The sequence below is a fragment of the Dreissena polymorpha genome, chromosome 8 (assembly GCF_020536995.1).
Source record: "Dreissena polymorpha isolate Duluth1 chromosome 8, UMN_Dpol_1.0, whole genome shotgun sequence".
In the NCBI taxonomy this organism is placed as follows: Eukaryota; Metazoa; Mollusca; class Bivalvia; order Myida; family Dreissenidae; genus Dreissena; species Dreissena polymorpha.
In genome coordinates this window covers 57,039,582-57,058,352 of record NC_068362.1, presented here as the reverse complement: position 1 = coordinate 57,058,352, position 18,771 = coordinate 57,039,582, and the positions used below count along the sequence as shown (strand labels likewise).

General features: G+C 34.1%; 1 protein-coding gene across 4 annotated transcripts in view; it reads right to left on the bottom strand.

Moving 5' to 3' along the window:
- Window positions 1-1,075: 1,075 nt before the first annotated feature.
- The window catches only part of LOC127842106 (uncharacterized), a 31,779-nt gene continuing 14,083 nt past the window's right edge, over window positions 1,076-18,771 (bottom strand). For 3 of the 4 annotated variants that reach the window (XM_052371429.1, XM_052371430.1, XM_052371432.1), the window contains 3 exons: window positions 17,754-17,862; window positions 2,078-2,161; window positions 1,076-1,530 (listed from right to left, as the gene is read on the bottom strand). In XM_052371429.1, the coding sequence (XP_052227389.1) occupies window positions 1,384-1,530; window positions 2,078-2,161; window positions 17,754-17,862 (340 nt within the window). In that variant the 3' untranslated portion in view covers window positions 1,076-1,383. Of the gene's footprint in view, window positions 1,531-2,077; window positions 2,165-17,753; window positions 17,863-18,771 lie in introns of all 4 variants that reach the window. The other variant, XM_052371431.1, reaches the window with a different exon arrangement.

Here is an 18,771-nt window from a genome sequence, read left to right as displayed (position 1 = left end):
AGATGGACCTTGGAAATGCCTTTCATTAGCATCAAGGTGGATTCATTGCACCTTTAAAAGTTACCTACTTGTTTTATGTGGCTCTGCGGCTAGATATTTTATCGCGTTGGATTTCCTTAAAAATGAAATATATTAATAGAAAAGTTTCTTGTTTTACAATATTGACTTCCTCTTTGAATATATACTGCCTTGATATCCGATGACACTGTCGTCAAACTAAACGCTGGATACATAATGGGGTCATTGGCGATTATATCTATGCCCAATGATAAATTTCCAACAGTTTTCCTAGCTCACTCTTTTAAAGGGGCCTTTTCACAGATTTTGGCATTTTTTAACTTATTCATTAAATGCTTTATATCGATAAATGTAAACATTGGATCGTAAAAGCTCCAGTAAAAAATCAAGAATAAAATTAAAAAAAGGAAAAGAACATAGCCCGGACCAGGTTTCGAACCAGTGATCCCTGGAGTCCTGCCAGAGTCCTGAAGTAAAAACGCTTTAGCCTACTGAGCTATTCCGCCGAATACACATATTTTACGTATTTTATACCTTATATAAGCAATCTTCGTAGTTTCACAAAATTTAACGACAAAAACAGAACTCTCCAAATTATTCAATCGTTTCGCGTTGCAACGCTTTATAATTTTTAGGTTTTAAAATCGTCAAAAGATGCATATAATGGCTATATTAGACCATGGTAAATGTTCAGTATTACTGTTTCCTCACAAATATCATAACTAAACCGAAAATTTGCGAATCTGAAACAACTTTTTTCAATTTTGTCAATTTACCAAAGCGTGAAAAGATCCCTTTAAGTTGTGAAGTGTTTTACTTGTGACTAATAAAGTAAACAACATAATAATAGTGAAATTGCAATTTTAAATTTGCGTTGAAAGAGGGGTATTGTTTTAAATTGCTCTTTCTTTGTTACAAATGTTGACTTGTAAATGAAAGCGACGTGACAAAAACTAAAAGGACAAAACGAATCATATCGAAAACGTCCCTTTACAGTAAAGGCAGATCCGAGGCTACAAATGATAATAAAAGGAAGACAGACAGACAAATCTCTATGGTTATTTGAGTATAACACATTGAATTATTTTAATATGCAGCACTTTTACATGACAAAGATTTGTGTAATCAAGTAAACAGAAAAGGCAATAATAATAATAATATAACTAAGGTAAAACACAGGAATTAATTTGCTTTACAATGCAAATAAAACTATGAATGCCCAAAACCTTATGTTGAAAGATGGTATCCTTTGTAAATCCTAAACTGATTTACACGTTTATATTAACAACATACAATCACAACATGAAACAAATAAAGCACCAGTCGTCAATCAATAAAATGCTATATTTATCAGTTAAGACACATTCATGATATACAATCCCGGTATATGAAATATATTAAATCAGAGAAATGGATGGCTATCAACATAATAATTGCTGAGCAGACTTCTGTACTGTTAGACGTTTGTGGTTCAGAGACTTGAACAGAGCATTCAGCGGTTCTGCTTTTGATCTGCAAGTTCATACACAACATTTTTTATAAGGCAAGGCTTGGTCTACTCATTCATAGACCCAAATAGGTTGTCTGCTAAAACAGCATACATCAATAAAATAGGAATAGGATGCATTATCGTGTTCGGTTGAAAGCCAATTACACATTTATAAAATCATCCCGCTTTTAAAATATTTAAGCACCACAATACGAAAACCATAAATGACAATTCAACCAAAATACCAAACATATTCAATCTGTAATTTACTGACATACTTTAATAGAACAGTTAAACTACTATCTCTATTTATCAGTCTCCGTTTCTCGACATTGTGTTAGTATAGTCGGCTTAAATTTCTTGTTTTATCCGTTAACCACACTATATCAATAAATGTGATGGTATGACAAATCATTTTTATTTAATTAGTTGGGTTTATGGATGCGCAATGTATTGAAAGGTGAATATAGTACCTCTAAGCTTATTCACACACCAGTTATAACAGACTATAGCATTTTAAGAAATCGGGGCCATGTATTATGACATACAACTAATTAATGTATTCCATGCCTTTTGAAGCTGCGTCTGAGGCAGGGTGCACTGGTCCTCGGAAGTGCGCAATTGGGGGTCCATGTTCTCCAATGTGTTCTCCATCTGAAACAGATGATATACAAAAACCAGGCTATGAACAATGTGTGTCAGCTAAATCATCGCCGAAATGGATACTATACCCGTCTCATTTAAATCTTTGCACCCGGTTGCACTGAAATAGAACAAGTTTACTAAAGTTAGTTTTATTTTTATTTTTTTCATCTATTAATGCATATATTAAAATTATATTTAATAGGCATACTTGTTGCACCTCCTGACTTCCATAAGAATCGTGAAATAGAGAGGACCTGATTTCTAAATGAGCTTTAATTTGAAGCTTGCCAATGTTCTCCTGTTAAATACATGGCTTCATGACATTATAAACCGCATAAAATGCTTATGTTTTTCTCAAATTTCTAATTATTAATCGAAGGGAAATCACTCTTATAAAATCATAAGAGCGAAAAACCCTGACAATATACGCATGTAAACCCAACAGAAATGTTCCATATGACGTTTGATTTTTATTAAGTGTCCGAATTAAACGCGGAGAGGAATAATTATTAACAGGGCAATTACACCCCGATCAATCAACGGAGCGCAGCGACATAACAATATGCAGAGGTCGAACCTTGACGAAAAGAACATTTCATCATGTTCGGATAAAAGGATCGTTTGATCTCGCGCGAAAACTGAAAGTCCAATGGAAAATAACATATAAAATATCGAAGGACGATACATATGTCCACCCAAAAGAAATGTTGCATAACAAAATTCGTCAAATTCGGATCATTAGTGTTCATATATCAAGTAGAAACGGCAAATGCGACGGATCGAAGCACGGGAAAACGGACGTACATAAAATGGTATCTGGAACACGGACGGATAGAAACTATAATCGGGAAAATCTTTTTCAGACCCGCGAAATTGCAATATCCTCACAGTAGAATTCGGGGGGACTGACAAAGCAGCGGCTTTTTGACCCGTCTTTGATGTAACATAACTATGCACTTGTGTTTTTTAAAGTCGGCCGAGTTTATATTTCTTACAAAAATTTGGTTTTTTCAACTGACCAGAATTGATCAGTATTCGTCAGATTTATTCTAAAGCTTAACTCTTTCATACTGGTTTTCGCAAAAATTGTGGCAAAAAATGCCAAAAGCATACAAAATACGGAACCTTATAATGTACATAACGGAATCTTCAAGACTATTATTAACCCGTGACGTATAATCGCTTTGGATCCCGTGAGCGCAAATTTCACGGGATTTCAACTTCCGCGCTTGTTAAAACAAAGAAGAACTACTAAATCACAGGTGTTGGGTGCGTTGCCAAGTTACTTAAACATTAAAAGTATGTTATAAAACAACATTGTTCAACATGTTGACAAAAAATATGAATTTATGTATATACAAGGTAGGTTTCCCTTGATACAGGTAAATCACCTACATCAACATGTTTAAGACATTAAGTGCCTAAATGGCGGTCGATTTTCGTAAACTATGTACCATTTTGTTGGAAAAGTTGCATCGTGACGAAAAATGACCACGAACGGCCACTTGCCAACATATACTACAAGAAAACACTTCTCGAACTCGTATAAATGCCAGGTCAACTCTCGTCTGGCCGAACGTTGAGTGCCGATTTTTACAAGAGAAAAACTATCGAAATATCCACATAATCCACATAAGTACAATAAACAAATACGAGTTTATCAACTTACAATACAGATTTGTCCTTTTGTTTGCGTTATAACGTCGAAATCGTTGTAAATCGTTGTATATCGTTAATTGTTTATCGGCGATTTCGAGTCCAGATCCATGTCGATCCATGTCGATCAGACGCTCAAGGTTAATACGGTGCTCGGTTTCAGATATTCGATAACTCTGAGGCGCAGAACCAATAGTTGAATAAATAGTTGATCTCAAAACTTTCCGCTTCCGGTGTAAACATTTGCATCTTTTGAATTCGCAAAAAAATGTAAATTCAACACTAAACCAACTTAAAACCTCAATGAATTTATAAAGCAGACTATTCAGATGGGTAAAGGTAAATCTGACACAGGTATTCAATCCGCTTATGTTAACAACAATAGTCCTAAACACGGAACAAAAGACCAAGTTCAAGGAAGAGAAAAGTTATCTCTCCTGAGCAGGAAAAATCGCGAAAGCAGAGAAACAAAGCAAACAGACTTCCGAGTCAGACACTGACAGCTCGTGTGGTGGTTGGGCTGATTTAGACATAGACATACCCACGTCAAATTACTTCCCCCCCCCCTAGTCGAGTCAGTGATGTCCAATCCATCTAATACAGACGCAGACACCACAGTGATCAGAGCCCTTACAGACAATATGAGTTCACCTGAGTTAGGCAATAACTATACACTAGGGTCATTTCCTCATACCTCATTTAGTTTCACCATACCGCCACCTCTACAGTGAACCCCTGTCCCAGGACACGGCCAACCAAGCTCATTTATAACTGACTTCGACATACAAAGAATAGTACAAACTCTCCGCATGTCATTGAGAAATGAGATTCAGTCAATGGTCTCTGCTACAGTAGCAGAACACGTAGCTCCACTGCAGAATGAACTTATAGAGATGAAAAACACCATTGCAAAACTAAATTGTAAATTGGCTGATCTTGAACCTGAAGTGGACAATAACAATCAATACAGTAGACGGCACTGTGTTTTGATCAGCAACATAGATGAGAAACAGGACGAGTCAACTGCTGAGATTATTCTGAACATTGCGAAAGACAGTGGTTCCGCCATCAACATCAATTATATTGATAGGTCTCACAGGAATGGACCAAAGAACTGTACTAACGGAAAACCTAGAGAAATAATTTGCAAGTTTACAAACTACAAGGCAAAGTCTAATTTCATGAAGTCCAGAAAGCAACTAAGACTCAACAAAAGCAAAATCTTCATAAATGAGCAGCTTACACCCATCCGGAGACAAATAGCATACCAATGCCGACAATTGAAAAAGGACCCCCAGTCTCCAGTGTCCGACACATGGTCATTCGATGGGACTCTATAAATCAGAGTCTCCAACCAAAAAGAAAGCATTAGGATAAACCGCCTCCAGGACCTTTGCAAGTTTGGATACAAACCCAAGTAGAAAACATTTACTACATGTTGCCAAGTCACACAGAGTGGGTCATGTATTATTCAGAGGTCAATAATTTCAACTTGATGTCTACCAAATCTTAGTCTTCAACTCACTATGTTCATTAAATTTAATATATCTTAGATATATCAAACTTTTATTGCATACAAACTTGTTGTCACATGTTACATAATAGAGCTTTTCATGTAATTATATTCTGTTCATCAACAAAAATTATCCATAAAATCACATCAAGGTGTTAAAACAAGTATAAAAACAAAACAAAACATTATACTATAGTCATAGTACAAACTCATTTACACACTGTAAATAATTTATACAGTGCTGTTTTCTAATTAATTTGTAAATAATTTATAAGGTGCTATTTTCTCATTAATTTGTGTGACCATTTACTAAATTGTTGTCATTTGTTTTCCTTTTTGCTCAAATATACTATAAATATATTGTGTGAATGCAATATATGACATGCAAATTATGTATATGTTATGAACAAATCCATAATAACTGTGTATTTTTCCATCAAAATGTCAATATGTGAAACCATGTTAAGTATACTCATACTATCAGATACTCACTTTCTACATATATACAATAATGCAAATATTAAGCTATCTACTTACAATAATGCTATTATTTTTGACCAAATGTATGTAACGAATGCCATACATATTTGTAAATATTATAAAAATTGTGTGTTATTTTTATTGTATATAACTTAAAATGTATTCTTACAAAAATGTAATTATTCTTGCTCCAATGAAAGTAACGATTGCCATGCAAATTTGTAAATGTTGAAAAACTTGTCAAAATTGTGTGTCTTTTTATTTTACTGTAGATCTATATAACTTAAACGGTATTCAAACTTGTTGTCACATGTTACACTAAGAGCTTCTCATATAATTAAAACATATTTCTGTTGATCAATTGAAATTATCCATAGAATTACATAAATGCATAGAAACAAGTAATTTAAAATACATTATACCATAACCATATTACACAATAATTTACATACAATAAATAATTTAGAAGGTGCTGTATTCCAATAATTTGTGTAAGCAATTTCTAAATTTGTGTCTCTTTTTTGCCTTTTTACTCAAATATACTGTGAATATACTGTGTAAATGCAATATATGACATGCAAATTATGTATATGTTATGAACAAATCCATAATAACTGTGTGTTTTACCACTAAAATGCAAATATGTGAAACCATGTCAAGTAAACTCATTCTACCATATACTCACTGACTTTTTACCTACAACAATGCAAATATTTGCCTATTTACTTACATAATGTGATTACTCCTATTCCAATGTTTGTAACAAATGCCATCCAAATAAGGTAAAATTTATGTAAATTGTCAAAATTGTGTGTTATTCTTATTGTATGTAACTTAAACTGTACCCATATTTCTTGTCATATTTTACATAAAGAGCTTCTTATATAATTATAATAAATTTATGTTTAACAATAAAAATTACAAATAAAATAACATGAATGTGTCAAAACAAGTAATCAAAAAGACATAATACTAAAGCCATAGTACAAACTTTTTTACTGACTGTAAATAGTTTACAAGGTGCTGTTTTTTTCATTAATGTGTGTGATCATTTAATAAAATGTCGTCTCATGTTTTCTTTTTCCCAGATATAATATGAATATACTGTGTAAATGCAATATATGACATGCAAATTATGAATATGTTAAAAACAAATACATAATTACTGACCCATAATTACTGTGTGTTTTTCCATTGAAATGTCAATATGTGAAACCATGTTAAAGTAATGAAAATTGTTAAAATATCTTTTTTTTCTTTTTTTTTCTATTCTTCAATACCAACATAACTTTATAATGAAAATACATTTTAACATTGCCACATTGAATGTATATACCTACAGGCATTTCCACAGGCGGTTTTAGCACAGCGGCCCCGCGGTGCTTGGACTTTAAAATATATTCCGCCGCGGCGCTTGATTTTCCGATCATGTCGCCGCAACGCTTGAATATTTCACAAGCGCTTGTTGTCTGCATTTGGCCAACGACCAACCAAAACAAGCACGCGCTAAATTTCTTGGTGGGCATAAAAACTTATATAAGAGGTGTACACGTTTTATGGGTCGTCTATGGGGGTCAATAATGCTTGTCCACTAGTAGTGGTCAATATCGATCGAGTATACCGGTACACGTTGCGTAATATCATTTAAAGGTATCCTTATTTGTTTGTTTGTTTAAGTTTAACTGTTAACAACTATTTCATGGGTATTTTAACAATAAACAGTGACAGGTGTGTGTTGCGGTAGTGGTTAATTGAATTTATAATTACAATTAAATGGAGTCAAATGTCTGATTGCTCTCGCCTTCTTAAAATGATTCCACACTATTTTCTCGATGGCGAATATAAATTAACAGCATCAAATTTTTCATTATTCACGTTCAATAGGTTCTTTGATATTTAAGGAATACGTTATATACATGCAACCATTTTTTCTTAAGTTTTTGTGCATGATAAGATGATTAAGTTATTGTGTCTGGGAAATCTGCAATTACTTGTTTCTTGGTCAAGACTTTTAATGAATCGTCTTTGTAAGATAGTGCAATAAGTTCAAGTGGAAGTGTCCAGGACGTTGCCAGTAGTCCTGAGACCATAAAGCAGGCGATTCAAGCAACACGCCAATGTGTTCGACAGTAGTTGGAATCAAGATTTTCCATTGGTCACAGAAGCTTGACGGAGTTAAAAATATTTCTACTGACCTTTATGGGTTTTTTTAATGCGTAGTGAAAACAACTTAAAACGAAACCGCAAATGAATAATAAATGTGTATCATTCACTGAAACAGTATATCAAATAGATGTTTTTGCAATAAAGATTAGACACTTACAACATAAATGTAACTTTAAAAACATGAAAAAGACTTTTAATAAAAAACAGTTGTTCGATAACTAGTCCGCCCTTTCGTAGGTATGACGTTCTCTGTGTGCATTCGTCACATGTGCAGACCAGTGCGTTTATCAGTCGGTACTACTCCGTGGGTAGAGGTGCCTTGCACAAGGGACTCACTAAGCCGCAATTAGAAGACAATGACCCAACCCAGGCCAAACAGTTGAGGGTAAACCGACTGAGAAATCTGGTTGGGCAGCTTAAAGATTTATGCCCTGTACAGAAGAGTACCATGCTGGCAGCCTTCAAGTATTTGCGCTGGTTAATGAAGCAGGAAATTCCTCATACAACAAAATATACCCCTCATAATAATCTAGGTAAGTTGTTCGCCTGCTCCTCCCTACATATACATCTTCAGCTGGAAGATGCTTGACTCGGCTGTCAAGAACACACGTACAAACAAAATATGCTTTTTAGCTTAAATATCTCTTTCTATTTAATTCGAAACGATTTAAAAGATCTAATGTCAGAGTAATTAACACGTTGTGCGTATTTAAGACTGCGGGAGGGGCTTCAGCTCAATGAAAAGGGTATACAATTGTTCTCGCCTAAAGTCTGCAGTCCTCAGCGCTCTGATGGTGGTCAGCATAAAAGAACTAGATATTGAAGCAGTGGACTGTGGAAGAACGGTTGATGTCTGGCACCAGGAGAAGCTACGGACAACATTTTTTTTTAATTTAACAATGTATTTCTGTGTACTTATGGAAAAATATGTATTGTTGTTGTTTCTTTCAATCATTTACGTTGAAATGCGTATTGCTATTTTGCTTGTTGTTTAATATTATTATATTTGACATAAATGAAATAAATTAAGACATCATAAATAATAAAACAATATGTTGTGTTTTAATTGCTGTGTCGCCGCTGTGCCTGAGTAAAATCCTGGGGAAATAGAACCTCATGGAGTACACAATAATTTATTGTGTACTCCATGAGGTTCTATTTACAGTTTGAAAAAAAATCAATAATAACACTTACATGTAAATGTATTATACCACAACCAGGTTTACTTCTTGCTTAAATAATGTTAATGTAGTTTAACACCAAATTTTCTAAATTAAACTGGTAAAAAACTGCTTATATTTATAAATTTCCTTTCCCTAAGAGGTTATCTACATAACTTATATGTTATCGGTACAAAATTATTAATGTAACTTCTAAAACAAATCTTAATATCTTCTCATGTTAAGAAATTTTTGTATAAGGGTATATCTTTTGTCAACCATCAAACAATACTGCTCTGCATTACACCTTTAATAGACCTGCTGTTAGCATTATGCATACTATATTTAAACTTTTCCTCAATCTGTTTGGATAATAAATTGCATCACTGCCAGGTTCATGCACAATATCATCCACATAATTGTTTTCATAGACACACACAATAAATCAAACTAAAATAAACCATACACATGGCAGGTAACTTATTTTTTTTACTTCAATGTTGACACAAGATATATCTAGATCCATAGATTTCTGAAATCAAGCTGTGGATATGCACATCTTATAACAAATGTAATCACAAAACTTTGAACTTAATCCGATAAAAATAATTATAAGGTAGCATCTTTACAAAAATTAAATAAATCACTACCTAATAAACAATTCAAATAATCTTGGACATTTTTGCTTTCCATTTCTAAGATTGTTTGATATTACTGTTCTTCTATCCCCAAAAAGCATTGACCCACTTCCATTCTCTTGTAACATTACAAAATTATGACAAAAGTGAGTCATCTAATTATTTCACTGCACGCAATGAATAAAAAACACCTCAAAACTGAAAATAGGTACTGATACTACAATAATTACATTCAAAATGTGCATAAATTAAAAACAAATTATTTATCAAATCAATTGAGTAACCATCTACATTGACAAATATGTATCTTGCTTCTATAATATAAAGAAGTGAAACTCCAGCTGCTGGAGCAGTATTGAATTTTCATTAAAAACAATAAGTTGGTCCTTTATTTAAGGCAAGTGACCGATTGCCCAAACAGTACAAAACCGCACAATACAGCACAATACAAACCAACATAAACACAAAATAAGCCTGAGGTTATTAGAAAATAAGCCTGAGGTTATCAGAAAATAAATGCTAATGGTATACTGGAGTACATAACAGATGACACCATGTTATAAAATAATAATCTATGACCATGATGTATAAAAATGGTGCATATTAAAGTTGTGTTAGGTAAATGACGGTTATCAGTAGTTGATAACAAATGGTAATTATGTACAAAGTATGTATATTATATTATAAATCTTTCATGGTGTATATGACACATGGTAATGTATAAAAATGGTGCATAAAAATTGTGCATATTAAAGTTGTGTTAGGTAAATGATGGTTATCAGTAGTTGATAACAAATGGTAATTATGTACATAGTATGTATATTATATGATAAATCTTTCATGGTGTATATGGCACATGGTAATGTTGTACAAGTCACTCGACAATATGTTATGCATGCATGTTTCTGTATTGATTACTCCCAAGCATTTATTTTTGAACATAAAACTGGTAAATGTTTCAGATACTTCTTTTTAGTACATATTATTGGAAATTTATATGTACCCAGTAAATGGAGTACACATTATTGGAAATGTATATGTACCCAGTAAATGGGGAGCTAGTCAACTCGTACCTAAGTCAACTCGTACCTTCGGTCAACTCGTACCCGATTTGGTCAACTCGTACCCGATTTTTGGTCAACTCGTACCCCCACTAGTCAACTCGTGCCCGAATTGGTCAACACGTACCCTCCTAAAACTTATTTATATATATCAAAGACGTGAAATATGTTTTTGTATATGTTTTTGATATGAATATAGATAAAGGTTATAAAAAAATGTTGTTTTTTTTCAAAAGTAGACAAGTTCATTATTTCTTCACACGTGTATAATTATAAAGGACGTGTTTGTCGGCGTTTTTTTTTATAAAATGTTGACTAATAACACCTTTATGACAACAGGACTGTCGGCGATTTGTTAAACAATTTGTTTGTCGTGCATCTAAAATGACACGCGCAGATTGGCTTTAATCATTATTCATTAATATCTTGAAAATGGTAATGATGTACAAGTCACTTAATAATGTGTTATGCATGTGTGTATTGATTGTGTATTTTCTTGCACTTATAGTTAAACATAATATAGGTGTTAACTTACTTAACATATATTTAAGGTGTATATGATAAATGGATATGTTTTATAAGTCAATTGACAATATGTTATGCATGTGTGTATTGACTGTTTTCTATCAATCATATATGAACTTGAAAAGTTCCTGGGTGACTAAGTTATCTCACTTTGTACAGCAACTTAATTATTAGGTACCTATGTACTCTCTTGCACTTATACAGTTTAACCCCACATACTGGATGACAAATTTTATATTTGAACATCAACATAATTAATTATTACTTTTGAGATTTCAACACTTACATATTTGAACTCCAGTTATTGGTTGATTTATCTTTTGTTGTTCAGCAACTTAACCTTTTGTGTACTCACAACCACTCATATATTTCGAAGCTCAGCTGCCAGATAGCTTATCTTGCTTGTTTGGATATTTTTTTAGACCTATTGTGTTGTCAGTTATTGGTTGATTTATCTTTTGTTGTCCAGCAACTTAACCTTTTGTGTACTCACAACCACTCATATATTTCGAAGCTCAGCTGAAAGATTGCTTGCTAGGATATTTGTTTAGACCTATTGTGTTGTCAGGTTGACTGACTGCAAGTAAATCCATATGCTAGGTCAATTAATCAAACAGTTATCCAACATATCAAATAGCAAACATCTACTTTCTACTATGATTTGTAAGATCTTACCAGACTCGCTTCTTGTATATATATGTCCAAATGTTGCCTTCAACTGTGGTGTGCAATAAAGCCCACATCAACTGGTAATCCATCCACGAATAAATAAATCCACAAGCTCGGAAAATGGATATTTACACTTTGGTGAATACACACATCCTTTTCTATTTTATTTTGAAAATGACACTACACACATTTCATTAAAAATCACCCAATAAGATGCACTTTTCAATATCAATTTCACCTGAAGTTACTTGTAAACTCGTATTATTTAAGAAAAAAAAAACCCACAATTAACACGATCACTCACTCCTAACTTGTGCCTAAATAGTAATCTACAATCTTTCGCCACACACTTAGTGCACATGTATTCTTTTAGCTTGCGGAAGTCGTGCACATTGTACAAACACAGACTATCCCGTTAACAAGCCGCAGTAGCATATAATTCAAGCTTTGTAAAAAGCTTGTCATTTTTTGGTTTGCCCAAGTACTAAGCCTATGTTGCGTAGATCCTTGTACTATTATGTTACTACGCGATCATTTAATATAAGCCCCACTTTCTGTATCATTTATACAGCCCAAAATATAAATTTATCAAATGAGGACAGGTTTTAACATCTCTTTATAACATCAACATGACCAATTTTTTTGTTTATTTTTGTTATTCTTCTCTTCTCAATATTCCTCCTTCCTTCTTTCACTTCTTGCGGGCCGGGCGCACGATAGCTTTTTCCTCATCCAATTATTTCTTGCACTCAGCATTTCATGATGTACACTGACATAGGAGTGTACAGGATGAGGATAGGTTTGTTCCACTCTCGTACTATGAAAAGTAAAGGGCTTCAACAAATGAATATGTTCGAGTTAGTTTGCTGGCTGGCAATCCTTCTTCTTAGAGGAGGCGATGTCCATCCAAATCCTGGATCCGACAGCTCCCTTGATATGTCATCCTCTTCTTCGGGTACATCTTTCTCATCTTCAATAAATGATGCATTTGCACATAATCTAAAAATCGTTCATTACAACGTTCAGAGCTTCCTTGCCAAGAAAGATATTCTGTATGCCGATCTCAACAATTTTGATATTATAGTGTTTACTGAAACTTGGCTCAGCTCAACAGTTGACACTGACGACCTACTTTTTCCTTCTTATCATAAGCCGTTCAGACGGGATAGAAGAAACGATCCCCATGGAGGTATTCTAGTATACGTAAAATCCGATCTCTTTGCCATTGAGCGACCTGACCTACAAATTGATGATCTAGAATGTCTATGGGTCGAACTACGTATAAAGGGAAGGCGTCTTTTATCTGGCTCTTTCTACAGACCACCAAACTCTTCTCCTTATCTACTGGAATGCATAAATGATTCGATCTCACTAGCCGTTGACACCGGTATTGAGAACATTGTTATCACAGGTGATTTTAATCCTGACATGAATAAACCACAATGCAGGATCAAAATGGAGACCCTTCTTTTACAGTATAATCTCACACAGATTATTAAAGAACCTACTCATTTTACTGAAACCTCGAATTCCATTCTTGACCTTTTTATAGTAACATCTTCCTTGAAAGTGCTAAAAAGCGGCGTTGGAGAACCTTTCTTAACCAGCAACTTCGATTTCATTGCCCAGTCTACTGCGTCATAAACTTCAATAGAATAGCTGGATCTTATTTTAAACGTAAAATATGGCGATATAAATATGGGGACTACACTAATCTAAGACAACAGTGCAGAATTTCGATTGGAACAGTTGTTGTGATAATAATATTGACATATATACTTCAAATTTCACACGTCAACTTATCAGTCTTTGCGAAGCTACAATTCCGAACAAAATAGTTACAATAAGAACAGCGGATCCTCCATGGCTACATTCTAATATTCGTAAGGAAATCCGACGCCGCAAACGAGCATACAAAAAAGCCAAGGCTTCCAATTTAGACCGACACTGGCACATCTTTCGCCAACAACGTAATATTGTTAATAATCTTGTCAGATCAGCGAAAAAAGTGCACTTTGAAAATCTCGCTAAACTTATACGTGAAAATCAACACTCATCATCCGACTTCTGGAAAATAATTAAAAAAAATCACAAATAAAAACACCACACAAAACGAGTTGCCTCCCTTAATTCATAATGGTACCATATATGAGTCACCCCTTGATAAAGCAAATATTCTTAATTCATTCTTCCAATCTCAATCTACTTTAACTACACCAAGTACGCATATGAACAACCTACATTCCCAAGAGCCAGATTGCCCCGTCTTTGAAGATCTCATTATTTCCCGTCAAGATGTATTGGATTCCATTAAAGTTATGAAAACGGGAAAGGCATCAGGTCCAGACCAAATAAATAGTCAAGTTCTAAAGCAAATTGCATCTGAGATTTCAGGTCCAGTTCAAAATCTTTTCAATTTTTCTATTAGTAATGGTAGGATCCCACGGAGCTGGAAAGAAGCAATTGTTTGTGCACTTCACAAAAAGTATGATCCTCAGGATGTTGAAAATTATAGACCGATCTCCCTTTTAAGTGTTTTAAGTAAATGTCTCGAGAGAATTCTCCACAAATATATTTTCAACCATTTAAGGGCTATTGAATTTATAACCCCATCTCAATCAGGATTCATTCCAAAAGATTACACTGTCAACCAATTAGTCTCTGTGTATCACTCCTTTTGTAAAGCCCTTGACGAAGGTAAAGAGGTTCGAGCCGTTTTTTGCGACATTTCTAAGGCCCTCGAAAGAGTATGGCATGAAGGACTTATCCACAAGCTCCGACTTAGTAGTATCTCGGGCAATCTTCTATCTTGGTTAAAAGACTACCTACATGAGAGGACCCAGTGTGTTGTAATCTCTGGCTGCCAAACTGACCCATTACCCATAAACGCTGGTGTCCCTCAAGGGTCTATATTAGGGCCCCTCCTCTTTCTCATTTATATAAATGACATCTTACGAGATATTCACTGTCCAATTCGCCTATTTGCAGACGACACCACGCTATATATCATCGTCAACAACCATGTTGATGCGGCTAATCATCTTAACACTGATCTTGCAAAAATTCATTCCTGGGCTGATAAGTGGTTGGTAACCTTCAATCCATCCAAAACCGAATCCTTAGTTATATCTAGAAAAATCAACCGCCCAATCCACCCCCTCTCTTTTTCAACGACTGCCAAATCACCGAGGTTTCGTCTTACAAGCATCTTGGCTTAACTTTTTCTGATACATGTTCCTGGCATGACCATATTGAATCAGTCAAGAAGAAAGCATGGCAAAGACTCAATGTAATGCTAACGTTCAAGTTTACTCTCGATAGAAAGTCCCTTCTATCGATTTACACAACATTTATGAGACCAATTCTTGAAGACGCTGATATAGTCTGGGATAACATTAATACACAAGATGTAATAGAACTTGAGAAGATTCAACAGGAAGCAGCAAGGATAATCAGCGGGGGGACACGTTTGGCATCCTTGCAAAACCTATACAATGAAACTGCTCTCGAACCATTAAAAAATAGGAGAACAAAACATAAACTTACCCACTTCTATAAAATGTATAATTCACTAGCACCCCCATACTTGTGCACACTTATCCCCTCTAGCGTGGGAGAAAGATCTGCTTATCCAATTCGTAACTCTAACAACCTTCGCAGTATCCAATGCAAATCACAACTTTTTACACGATCTATCCTACCATCAACTATAAACTTATGGAACAATTTACCGGAATCGGTGAGAACGACTCCTTCTCTCTCTGCTTTCAATGCAAATTTTAGTAAAGATAAGAAAATAATTCCCCAGCATTTCTACGATGGGGAGCGGACATCTAATATTCTACATGCGCGTTTACGAATGCATTGTAGCAGTTTAAATGAATATTTGTGCTCAAAAAACATTGTACAAAGTCCATATTGTCAATGCGGTGTTATTGAAGACACATATCACTTTTTCTTCAATTGTCCCATTTATACAGAAAAAAGAGTTATTCTTTTTAACAATCTGTCTAGATTCTTACCCATAACTGTTCATCTTCTTCTTTTCGGTGTTAAAGACGGCTCATATGAAGTAAATTCATTAATATTCAAACATGTTCAGTCTTACATCCGAGATAGCCATAGATTCTAACCCATTTCTATCTCAGGAACAAACCATATTCTGCTAACGATGCCCCGTTCCCGCAACTGCTTCCTTTATTACCGCAACTTCTCTTATTCTGAAACTCTACTATTCCACTGCTATCCCTTTCCTTCTCCACTTATTAGCTCTTATGCTATCTATATTACTCTGTTATACTTTTTGTATTATAGGTTATATTATTTTTACATTTCCAACCAGTATGCAATAATCTATCACTGTAATATATTGTTCGTAATTTTGACATGTCTTTAAATAGTTGTTATACGTTTGGTTGTTTACACCATTACAGCAGCACTTTTAACTGACAGAAGAGAGACATAGTATAAGCCTCGAGCTTCCTTCTCAATTCTGTCCAATTGTATTTTACAGCTTTTATGTAAAGCAATACTGCAATTCTACCTGCCTAGCATATTGCTCAAATATAATATGTATGTTTGTATTGTATTGCTTATATGTACTTTCAATGAACTAAATAAATAGTGTTTAAACCAATAGTTGAATAAATTGCGTAAGGTGAAGGACGGATCATCGTTCACGGAAAAAAGACAAAGCTGTGATTAAGTAGTTCTTTGTTGGTTTTTTTGTTTGTTTTTTTGAAAAGAGTAGAAGTGGAAATCACGTATATATTATATCTTTTGTTTATAAAAATGATGAAAATGTTGTTTTATGACATATTGATAGAGTTTAAGTAACTTGGCAACGCGCCCAACACCTGTGCTCCGAGTCTGTGCATTTATTTTATTTCCCGTGGTTTTACATGTGACCCGCGCGTGTTTAAATTTAGATCATTTCTGTTCATGGACAGAAATTGAAAAGCCCTATCTTTCTACAGAATTTGGGCATTTCTTGACCGATTTTGACCAAATGTTTTGCACATCTGACATAAAAACCATCACATTGTGACTCATAATCACTTTTTTGCGACACACACGAAAAAATTGAAAATATACCAACATCAACTCGTCCGTCTTTAAGATAAAAATCACATTTGATTAGCTATGTTTTCCTAAATGTTTAGCAGCAAACCTAAAACTTTAGGCGTTGTAATAAGTCTAGGAGGATTTGTAAGTGTTTCTTTTGGGGTATCGCCGTGAAAAGATTACTCAGTAAGGGTAAATAATCATGTATAAGGCCGTCATGAGCTTCAGACGTTTTGATCACATCAATCAAATAAAGTCCATGTTAACAGCAAACCGTCACACAAGACGCAGATAAAAAAGTAGAAACGCGGATGTGTTTTTAAAAACAAGGTGAAAAATGAAAAGGTGCTCTTTAAATTGTGTCAATGTTAAAGTTGTACCATGCAATATTGATCCAAAAAGGATCAATTATAGGTACACGTTGTTAATATATTTTCAATATATTCCGAAAGTCGATGTTATTGTATTTTATATCATCGATAATAGTGTCAAGACATGAATGAAACAAAGGTTTACATCATCTTTACAATTAATTAAGCGTTCGTACTGAGAAAACATTGAGCATATTACTATCATATGCTCGATATTTTATCAATTAACATACTCAATGCATTTATTATATACTTGAAGTACGATTAAACCAACATCTTATCAGTAAGGAATGTGTACCGTTCCTGTTATGAAGGAGTCGTAAGACGTTTGCTCCAAACGCTCATTACTAAGTTCATATTCCACTTGCAGTTTTGCTTGTTCCTCTAGAAGCTCCCCCAGAGACGTACTGAAAAAAGACACGAAGACGAATCATAAAAGAGGGATATTTATACAGCAGAAATAACAAAAGCTTTGTCACGGAAGGAACAAAAATCCTGCATCCTAAATGGTTAGAGTAAGGAAAAATAACTGTATGAATCTCAAAGGAAAAAAAGGATGAATCAGTAAATGAACTTAAATTTGTATATTATACACATGGAGACTTTTCCAACGCATCACTTAATCATATCAATATAGCTCCCTTATTTTTGAACGGCTTGTGTTGAAATTTGGACCAAGAATAATTCAACACATATCTGATAATTCCGGAAAATTTATTTGAAATTGAAAAACAACAAAATATAAAACTTAACAAATTAAAAACGTCACTTCAAAAGTCAAATTCGCAAACTCATACAACGTGTAATCATAAGAATATGAAAAGTAAAACGCATAAATTTACACGTCTTAAATACCTGACCGGCTTTCAACATGACGATTGAGTCGATTCTCTCCTGAATAATCATACGAGCCATATTGTTTTACTTTAATAAATGTTATGTTTTTCTTGTGTAAAAACTTTCATAGAATTATGAAAATTAAATTTAATTGGAATAACATGTATATCGCCTTTTACTACACTTGGTGATTTTTCTAACGCAACACTTTAAAAATTTGCATATCTCAGTAATGAGTAAATATTTTATTTAAAATTGCACATGATTTAATCGCGTTTCAACATTTCCGCGTGCAAAAATATGGCACCACACCTACCCCATGTTCTTAAGCGTCCAATCGTCATGGATGAATGATTTTATCGTGAGCTTACATAGAATGTAGTCAAATGATCGTATGTAAAATTTAAAATAAATTAATATCTTTACTCATAACTGAGATATTCAAGTTTGAAAAGTGATGCGTTAGAAAAGTCCCAAAG